Raw genomic sequence first — 10,495 nt, 5'->3', positions numbered from 1 at the left:
CCTCAATTAACTCTTCTTCCATATGCGCTTAGCTCTTACTGATGAAAACTTGGCTTAACCAGTAGTACCATAAAATATGAGACCATCTCAAAGTCACACCCGACCATCTCAAAGTTGATCTCTTGACAAATAATTATAATTAAATCGCTCTTTAAGGCTGAGCCTTCTTGATCTTGCAATGCAAATCATTGGACTTTGGGGTTCCTTTTGCTTCGCAGTTTTCATTTTTCTATTCATTCTCTTCTGTTGGTGATCATGAAGCTCAATATTGGGCGAAGGAGACTTGACATAAACCAGTTTGAATTGGGTGGGTAATAGAAATAGGTTGCTCCGATGTGTAATTTTTTATAAATAAAAGGTTGCCACATTAGTCAAAACATGCAATGTCATTGTTTCATTAGACACATAAGTAAAAAAAACCAATAGCACCTATTTTTCAAACTTCAAGGATTGATAGTGCTCACTTGAAACTCCAGGGATCAAAAGCGTTTAGTAGATAAACTTTAGGGACTAATAATATAGTTTCGCCTTAAATTTTCAAGAGAGCAGTGATCATATGTGCTCAATTCCATCCAAGCAAATGAAGTCATGACTCATGACTCAGTTATTGAAACTAAAATATTAACCCAGCTTTGCTTGTACTCTAAAGTCCTACCAACTCCTAATTTGTCAGATTCTTCTATTATTATTATTATAAAAAATGGGAGAAGGGGATGTTACGAAAGTGATTTGTAAAGCTAGAAGTCTTATTAATCTAAAAGGCGTTTTAAGATTAAAAAAAAAAAAAAGCTTTTGAAAAAGCAGTTTTATCCAAAATTTTGCAAAAATCACCTTCTAACCAAACCAAGATTAAAGTGTGAAAACTTAAAACTGTAGGGTCTCAGTTTGTAGCCCAAATCCAAAAGATATGGGATATGAGCCTAACAAGCCCAACACAATGAATTTGTAGAGAGTGGGTGAAAGAGCTAGACTGAGTGATTTAAATGTTTCGTGCAGATTACAAAGGATGAACAAGTATAAAAACACACGTGAAATTCAAATAGATTGATGTCCGAAGAGATAAATTAGTGTTTGAAAGGCTAATACAATTATTAGAGCTACAGTTACTCTTGTTTTCTTTCTTTTTTCTTCTCTTGATCCCCCCCTCTGTAAGAGGTCTCTTGTGCTTATATAGTTCTCTCTTAGACTATCCTAGTTGTACACTTGTTCTTCATCTAAACGTTCACTTGAATATATGTCCCATCGGGTATCTTCGTTGGTACTCTTTAAGTGGTGGTAGTTGAGACTGCACTGTTCAAGAGTCTTCTCCACATTAATGCGGCTAGAAAGTTGCTGCAGTGCATTTAATGAGGTGGTAGCAACTTTTCCCTTTAGATATTTCTTTGTTCTTATCATCTTAATATGCGCTTGAAGTTTAACTTTATTATTGGAATTGCTAGAAAGGTCACTCAAGCCTCCTAGGTATTTGCTTGATTGATATTCATCATGTCCGGGGAGGACATACCTTTCGGACAATTGACACATTCTTCAGACTATATTCTTAGATAATTTCCAAGCATATTTCTCCTGTCTGGAATCTTTCCCAATCATCTACTCCTCTTCAGACACACTTTTAGTCTTCAAATAGGGCCTTAGGCCCAATACATGAATTTGAGCTTTTATCCCCACAAAAACTATTGACAAAGATTCTATGATATCTTTGTGTGTTTGTGTAGCACATCTATTAGTAATAGAAAAATACAAATGATAGTGGATCTCTTAGTAGCTCCCATTTTATACAAAGGTACATCACGAACTCTACTAAAAATTTATGATAACTTTTAAGAAAAGGTGGAGCAGGTTAAGTAACTTGCAATCTTCTTAAACATTAACTTCATAGTTTTTGTAGATTCCAAATAGTTTAACTCATAAAGTACTATGTTGTCAAATGAAGAACTTTAGTTCAAATCCCATCTACACCAATTACCAAAAGTCAATTGATGTATTGAGTCATCAATCATCATGAAGTAAATTTCATAAGTTTAATCTTATTGTATTTATCAAAATTTCATAGTGTTTTATTTTTTTTTTTTTTTTTTTTTTTTACTTCATTTTTTCTCATTGGATTATTATAGGTCAAATAAGATAGTGTCTATATCAAACCTAATGGTATGTTTGGCCACATCATATGATAACCCATGCTTCTTTTTTCTTTTTTATTCATCTTGTACTAAAAGTAAAATAGTCACACATGATACTGATTTTGATACATTCATCAATCCATAACAAGAACTTTTTTTTATTATTTTAACTTTTTAAAAAAGCTATTGTTATAGATTGAACAACGGCTATACGCAATATCGTACCTTAAAGATATTATAGATACCATAGAAGGGAGGTGGTATTTTAGAGTATTTACATCTAGCTTTTCAAAAGCCGTTGAAAGGAAAAAAAAAAAAAAGATAGTACTGTACATAAAATGACATAAAATCGTTCTTATATCTAGCTTTTTGTTATTGTTCAAATTTTTGTAAAATGCTACATTATTCGAAAATTTTAAAGAGCACTATAGTGTTTTGTATTGTTATTTTTTAATCTCTCTCTCTCTCTCTCTCATGATTGGTGGTCAATCTAGTCGTAAGTTGATGTCTTCAATGATGGCAAATTTGGCTATGGGGCATTGTGATGGTGGTCGTTAGATACTAGTGTTGGAAGCAAGATAGAGTGAGATTATTATTTTAGAATATTTTAATAAAATTTATTGCAAAATAAAGAGTAAGATGTATGATATATTGCAAAAATGAAACAGAGCAACTTGGCATCTTTTGAATGACTTGGCATCTTGTGATTGGACTATTAATTAAAACACATGAAACAGAGCAACTTGACCTTCGTCGTGTAATAATATTTGCTTCCGCATCTTCTGATTCTGCGTTGCATTGGAACAATATTTGCCATTTGCAATATTATTTATACCTCACTCACTTTCCTTCTTCCTTCTTAGCCGCTAAGTCACTCACCATTACCAACCTCTCTCTAGATCTACGTTACTCTCTAGATCTACGTTACTTTATATATATATATATATATAAAGTTTTCACTCTCTCTCCTTGTTTATGCTGTACTATTTTTCTATTATTAACAATAAGTGTCTGCATGTTTAAAGCTAAAAGCTACATATATTTTTGTTTACTTAAAAAGTACTCTGCAGCTGGCACACTCTTCCTTCTTCCACTTCATTTCATTTGACTTCTGTTCCTATTTTTCTTCGAAACCCACTTCTTCACATTCAAGATTTTCTCTTTTGCTTCTTTGGTTTTCTGTCTAAGACACAGTTCTCTGTGTATATCTGTGCCTCAGTAACTGAACAAATGCTTCAACCATTTTGAGAGCTACATATGATGGCTTAGTTGAGGTATGCTTTACATTTGGATTTGGAAACACTCCATTATTTCTTTTGTTTCTGTACTTCGTTATTACAGAAACAATACTATTCCACTTTCTTTGATACTAAGGAAGTGAACCAAAAGAGATACACAGTTTTTGCCTCTTCTGTCTTTTGATGTTTTTTAATATCTTGAATTTGGGGGAAATAAAAAGGGAGTCAAGTATTGAGTTATGTCTCAGTTGGGTGAAGTTTTTATACTTTATATATGGTGAAATTGTGGCAGACCTATAATTTGGATTCAAACTGATGGGAGTTTGTCTATTTTGCTTGATTGGTTTTGACAGATAAAGAAGGTGGCTTGAGTTGATATTTGTTGGGGTCTAGAGATGTCAAGTAGAAGGGGGTCTGATCAGCCACCGCCTAGGCGGATTTTGCGGACTCAGACTGCCGGAAATTTAGGAGAGCCGATCTTGGATAGTGAGGTGGTGCCTTCTTCCTTGGTCGAGATTGCTCCAATTCTTCGTGTGGCTAATGAAGTCGAGTCTAGCAACCCAAGAGTTGCTTATCTCTGTAAGTTGCAGTTTTATTTTATATGATTTGAATTGTATATATGCTTGTATGTATCTACACCTGATTAAGTATCCTTCTTTGATCCACTAGAATTAAGAAGTCAGTGGATTTAACATACTTTAAACTATGTTGATTTATACTTGCTTTGATCTGTATCCAAATAAAGAAAAGAAAAAACTTGCTTTGATCAGTTAGCTGTATATGATGTAAATATCGGGTCTTCCGTTGTTTTCTGGGGGTAGAACTTATGTTGGAATTTGGATTAGCAAAAGTGAATTCAGAAAAACAAGAAATAAAAACGTTCATATAAGACATAAAATTTTAACATGGTTTTGCCAACTTTATGCCTACATTCATGGATAATGCAACCAAAATTCACCATCAACAGTATCACATGATTAATTCTCTTAAATCAAACTGACAACTCTCATGATCATTACAAACATAAACACTCTCAAAACTCTTATGAACATAAACTAACCCAGATCCCATTACACCCAAAGCAATCTCTCAATACCAACTAACAAAATCACAAACGAGACACTCACTATACCATATGTTCTTCTAAGTGTCTTTCCTCTTCCTATGCGTGAGATCCCTTCAGCAAGAAAATATCCATTCTGTCTGTTTGACAGTTTTTCACTTTTGGTAACTTATATCAGGAAGTACTGATCTTTTATTTCTAACTTACACTTATACTATTTATATGGTTTTTTCTATAATCAATAACATTTGAGTTTGCTGTTCAATTGCTAAGACATTCTTTTCTTTGTTGATTCTATTGTTTATCCTAACTAATAAATCACTGCATTTGGTTTTGTCTATTTTTATATGCTATATTATGTCAGAATTTAACATGGTGTATATCTCTTAATGAATACAATGGGATGCTTTCTGAACTCTGATATGTATCTGAACTCAAATGCGTATTTTTGTCAATGCTGGAATTAGGTCGGTTTTATGCCTTCGGAAAAGCTCACAGACTGGATCCTACATCTAGTGGACGTGGTGTTCGCCAATTTAAAACTGCACTTCTTCAACGTCTAGAGAGGGTGAGCTTTAAAATCACTTGCTCATTAAATCTACTTTTTCTTCTCTAGTAAGCAATATTATTCTAGAAGGATCTTGATCAAAGGTGTAACAATTTATAGAAGGAAAATTCATATACCTATCATGATTTGCTTTTTTTAAGTGAATTAGTAATTCCATTCAACTGAATGGAGAAATATAAGAGGAGAAACTGTAAGTACAGTACAAACATACTGGCAAAAAAACTGCATACAGAAAAAAAGGAATATGCCACGTACTATGGAGAACCCTGTTTGGAATGGAATTTTTCACCTTTTTTCTTGTTTCGGAATGCAAATTCTTCATTTTTGTGCTTGCAGCAAGTATCAATCTAACAGCATTCATAATGGTCTGCCAAACTTGTCTCACTATCTTCATCGAACACTTTATTAACATAGTCTACCAAACACTCTTAGTGAAATGATCACTCAGAAAGTAGGTGACAGCTGCTATCCAGTTCATTCCTACAATCAGTGCCGAGAATGTCTCCTGTATGACTCCAATTAACCTGTTTGATCCCTGGTTGATAGCTTATTCCTGATTGCAATTTAGTTTATAAAGAAACAAAGGGGAATTTTGTTCTAAGTGCTTCCAAGTTGCAGTACATTAATATTTAGCATACTTTGAAGGAAGCTAAGTAATTGAGTCTGCAGTACTCAAAACAACTTTATGTAGTCTGGGCTTAATAGAAAGTGAGTCCTCAAATCTAGCCAGGGGCCAACACGGCAACACCATTTATCATCTTGAAGTTAAAATTTTTTTAAATGTCATTTTGTTTGCCATGTCACAGAGAGCTATATGGTCGTATTCATAATATATATATATATATATATTTTGATAAGTAATAAACTTTATTGAAAAAAGAGGAAAAAAAAAGAGGAAAAAATTAGAATATGGCGGTCCATCAGGATGCCAAAAATCATGACAAAGGAAGATGGTATCTCCTTGTCCCACTGAGAATTTCAAAAATTTCTTGCTCTGTTCCTCAAGCTGAGGATCCTTTTCCATTCCCATGTGCTCTTGTGGGACTCTAACTACCCAAATGCTTATTGCTCTAAAGCTTTACCCAAGCAACCTTGATAGAGCATGCCTGAGCAAAGAGATTCCATATATGTCTCATAACTGCAGCTGTATTATTCTACTCTTCCACCTTCCTCAAACTGCTAGGACCAAGTTAGAACTCAATTGAATCAAGAAACAAAGGAGGACACTCGAGAATTGGAGTTTCTGACCCTAAGTGCTGATCAGCACTTAGCTTAGAAAATTCCTCACTCTAACCAGAATTGGCTGTCAAACCAGACAACATTTCAAACTCGTCTTGTACCTGCTTAATAGTCTCAATGGTGACTTGGTATTTTTATCTCAGATATTGCTTTTGTGTGATGACTGACTTTAAATGATATACATGTTCAGTGCCTTCTATCTGCTTTCTCCTTCTTCTTTTTTTCCTTTCATTTTTCATTTCTCTTCCTTTCGGAGTAAAACTAATTTGCTCTACCTTAAAAAGTGTTCCATAATGTTTCAAGATGTCATTACCTTTTGGCTTTAATTCCCTACAATTTCTAATCAAGGGTCTCTCTGAAGAAATATTTATCCACTCTTATTTTATTTTCAGGAAAATGAAACGACATTGGCAGGAAGGGGGGCGAAGAGTGATGCTCGAGAAATGCAGAGATTTTATCAGGATTTCTACAAAAAGTATATTCAAGATTTGCAGAATGCTGCTGATAAACATGACCGGTTGGTTCTCTGAGAGAATTGATGTCTTGTTGATTACTTTCTTGGGGGTTGGCTCTAGTGCATTATATTTATTTGATATTAAGTTCATGTTCCTGTCTTCCTGACTCAGTGCCCAACTTACAAAAGCATATCAAACTGCTTCTGTCCTATTTGAGGTTTTGAAGGCTATTGCAATGTCTATTGAGGTGAAACGGAATGCATTTTACATCTTACTTCTGAATGATATCAAGTTATTGGGACTTTTTGAAAAGAATACTTTTTTTGTCCAAGAACCCTCATGTGCTGTGGTTGCATTTATATATATGGATGTAGTAATTATTTTCTTTTTTCCCTTTTGATTTTTATTGTAGACTTTGCAAGTTCACACTAAGGTCGAGGAGAAGAAACAGTTATGTAAGCCTTATAATATTCTTCCTCTTGATCCAGATAGTGAAAATCAGGCTATAATGAGATTTCCTGAGGTTTGTTCCAGTTTTCAGGTGTGGAATAGTTGAGTTTCCTTAGTTCTTGCACACTTGAGTTTGATTTTGAATTATTTATTTGCAGATTCAAGCTAGAGTTTCTGCACTTCGTAACATCAGGGGTTTGCCATGGCCAAAGGACCACCAGAAGAAAGTAAATGAAGACATTCTAGACTGGCTTCAGGCCATGTTTGGTTTTCAGGTGACTTGCCAAATTGTTTGTTGACAATTACTTGGTTTTTCATGTTTAATCAGCAGGCTACTTTCCATTTATTAATATACAGAAAGATAATGTTGAGAATCAAAGGGAGCACTTGATTCTGTTGCTTGCAAATGTGCACATAATACAATTCCCAAAGCCTGATCAGCAACCCAAGGTCTTATTTTTCTTAGATTGCTCGGGATTTTATTTTTACTTTCTGAGACAATCTTTAATTTTCCATAGCATATGCTACTTTTTGCCTCTTTAGTTGGATGATCGTGCTCTGACAGAAGTGATGAAGAAACTTTTTAAAAACTACAAAAGGTGGTGCAAGTATTTGGATCGCAAAAGTAGCCTTTGGTGAGGCTTCCTATTTTTTTATTTTTTATTTATTTCAAAAATATGTTTTGTTTTGAAGTGCTAAGTGGATTAGTTATAGTATTGTGTGCAACAGTGCTATACTGCTGCTTCCTTCTGCTGTAGTTGGTACTTAAAAAGCACCTTAATTTCTCTGTTTGTGTATTTCCTATTCTCTTTCATGCTAGTTGATGCTAAATGGTCAGGCTCTCATGATTTGATATATTGCTCTTACTTTATGCCTTTTTTAATTGGCAGGTTACCAACAATTCAACAAGAAGTGCAGCAGCGAAAATTACTATACATGGGTTTATATCTTCTTATATGGGGAGAAGCTTCAAACTTGAGATTCATGCCAGAATGCCTCTGCTATATTTATCATCATGTATGTACAGTTCAAATTGTTCCTGAGATTGCAATGAGAGAAAAAAGAATTAGCTTTTCTTTTTCATTTCTTTAGGGCTCTAAATCATAAGGAGATGTATGAGAAATTTAGATACTTATGAGAATTAATTCAAGGGTGGGGATGTTGCATGGAAGTTGAAGGAACCAAAATATAAAGACAAAATTACTTTTAATAATTCTTTACTAGATATTATAAAGAGATTATAACTGAAAAGATATACATAATTTGTATTTTCATTTGATTTTTGATGTGCTATAGTGAGTAGTTGGGAATGCCAAGGTCATGATGTGAAGGGCTACAAGTTTGTTCCTGTTTGCAATTTTATCATCTATTAGTAGGAGAGGTTTGGAAGATGTATGCGGGGTTGAATGGGCTGCAAGAATATGCAAGTCAACTCACTGACTTTTTCAGTCTAAACATTTTGATGAGTATGTACTAATTAGGTCCAAATATTTCTCTCTCCCCCTTTTTTAGGAAACAAAGATAGAGGTTTTTCTCTTACAATAATAATTCCATAAATAAACCTTTACACTTTACAGTTTATTCAAGTAATGAGATATTGTCAAGTGTCTAGTCATTAGAGGTTGGTAGGTTTAAAGTGTGCAGTGATATCATTCTAACAAGTATACCATTACAAATTTCTAAAACGTTGAACCATGGTGTATATCAGAATTTTCCATAAACATATTTGTAGTACATCCTGGTCATTATCATGTTTCATACATTCTGCCTTACACTTAAAAAATTTTCTTTAATTGAGTTGTGGAATTTTGGGTCTCAAACCAAAAAAAAAAAAAAGAAGAAGAAGAATAATAGGTATGGAGTGGTTGAACTTTGGCCTATTTAAAAGATAAATTATGGATGTTCAGAATAAATTTTAATAGACTTGCTCTGAATTTTCAGGTTCTTATACATGTTTCATATTTATAGTTTTTATGATATTTATAATTTTATAGTCTCATTGAATTGGTTACTATCATTAAAAATTGAGTATCTTCATTGATTTAAGTATAATTATTCAGTTGTTGTACTCCAATCTTTATAGATGGCTTTTGAGTTGTATGGGATGCTGGATGGAAGAACTAGTCCAATGACTGGTGAGCCTGTAAAGCCAGTCTATGGTGGTGATGATGAGGCTTTTGTAAAGAAAGTGGTAACTCCAATATATGAGACAATAGCAAAGGTGTTGCTTCTGCGTGTTCTGTTGGGTCTATAAAAATGCATTTTGTTCTATTGATATTTGACTGCTTTGTCTTACCATTTATTTTGTGCTTTACAGGAAGCTAAAAGGAGAAAAGGAAAAGCAAAGCATTCTCAGTGGAGAAATTATGATGATTTAAATGAATACTTCTGGTACAATGGGTTTTTTTAATATTTTTTATTATATGAATTTCATATGTACAGATTATTTTTTTTTTTTTTTTGAAAACCATATGTACAGATTATTAGAAATTATGTTGGTGTGAATTGTAGGTCAGTTAATTGTTTTCGGCTAGGTTGGCCTATGCGTGCTGACGCTGATTTCTTTTGCCAACCTCTGGAAAAGCTTCGAGCTGACAAAAAGTTTGTATGTTGTAGTTTCCGGTTATATGTTTCTTGTTTCTTAGTTTTCTAGTCTTGTTTATCTTTCTTTGAAACATATAAATCTAAATTTATTTCTTTTTTTAATGAATCTTAACCTATTTCATTGTAAATTCATGAAATATTGTCCCTTGATGGAACAGGGAATTTTCCTACTCTATCTTAAGCTTTTTTGTATTAAACATGCTTCAAACATATATCCATACATTTAGGGTATGTTTGGAATGGAGGGAGATGGAGGGAGAGAAGATGAGAGTAGAAATGTAAAAGCCATGTCTTGAGGAGATGGCTTCATATTCGTAGTTATATTTGTAATATTTGCCTCTTACATGTGGCTTATATTGCTATCCATTACCTATATGTACAGAGACGCTACGAATCTGTTTGGATACCGCTTATTACTGAAGACTGAAAACTGAAAATATTGTAGCAAAATAATTTTTAAATGTGTAAATAGTACCATGGAACTCAGTTTTAAAATTGATTTTGCCAGATTTCGTACTTGCGAGTCCTGTGAACAATGCACGAGACCCACAGAAATGAAACGCAAATGCGCAACGCTAGGCCTAAAACGCTATCCAAATTCACACTACCTAGGTGAGGAAGAGTTAGAGAAGAGAAATATAAGGTTGGGGTATATACTAAATAGGGAGGAATCAGATGTAACAAAAAGTAAATGCTAGGTTACTGTAATTATTGAAACTAGTTTTTAACCCGTGCAAATGCATGGGATTTTTATTTAA

The 10,495-nt window shown here is 33.6% G+C and overlaps 1 protein-coding gene across 2 annotated transcripts; it reads left to right on the top strand.

Moving 5' to 3' along the window:
• Nucleotides 1-2,963: 2,963 nt before the first annotated feature.
• On the top strand, nt 2,964-9,910 carry LOC112028078 (callose synthase 2). Of its 2 annotated transcripts, XM_065781346.1 has the most exons (13): nt 2,964-3,394; nt 3,712-3,937; nt 4,889-4,989; nt 6,621-6,745; nt 6,855-6,930; nt 7,096-7,206; nt 7,292-7,408; nt 7,491-7,583; nt 7,677-7,768; nt 8,024-8,150; nt 9,217-9,354; nt 9,451-9,524; nt 9,645-9,910. In XM_065781346.1, the coding sequence occupies exons 2-13, from the start codon at nt 3,754-3,756 to the stop codon at nt 9,784-9,786; spliced, it is 1,380 nt and encodes a 459-aa protein (XP_065637418.1). In that variant the 5' UTR covers nt 2,964-3,394; nt 3,712-3,753; the 3' UTR covers nt 9,787-9,910. The 2 variants fall into 2 exon arrangements, 1 of the variants encoding a protein (XP_065637418.1); XR_010632082.1 differs by lacking the exons at nt 9,451-9,524; nt 9,645-9,910 and adding an exon at nt 8,430-8,599 and having other exon boundaries at nt 2,967-3,394; nt 9,217-9,326.
• The last annotated feature ends 585 nt before the right edge of the window (nt 9,911-10,495 follow it).

The sequence above is a fragment of the Quercus suber genome, unplaced genomic scaffold, assembly GCF_002906115.3.
Source record: "Quercus suber isolate HL8 unplaced genomic scaffold, Cork oak 2.0 scaffold_264, whole genome shotgun sequence".
NCBI classification, from domain to species: Eukaryota; Viridiplantae; Streptophyta; class Magnoliopsida; order Fagales; family Fagaceae; genus Quercus; species Quercus suber.
Note: the sequence above shows the minus strand (reverse complement) of the source record. Positions and strands in the feature narration are given on the sequence as shown.

Excerpts from the sequence above, each read along its gene's own strand:
- LOC112028078 (XM_065781346.1), top strand. The coding sequence starts at position 3,754 with ATGTCAAGTAGAAGGGGGTCTGATCAGCCACCGCCTAGGCGGATTTTG. Across the intron at positions 8,151-9,216 it reads TCTGCTATATTTATCATCAT|ATGGCTTTTGAGTTGTATGG; the intron begins GTATGTACAGTT and ends CAATCTTTATAG. Across the intron at positions 9,355-9,450 it reads TATATGAGACAATAGCAAAG|GAAGCTAAAAGGAGAAAAGG; the intron begins GTGTTGCTTCTG and ends TGTGCTTTACAG.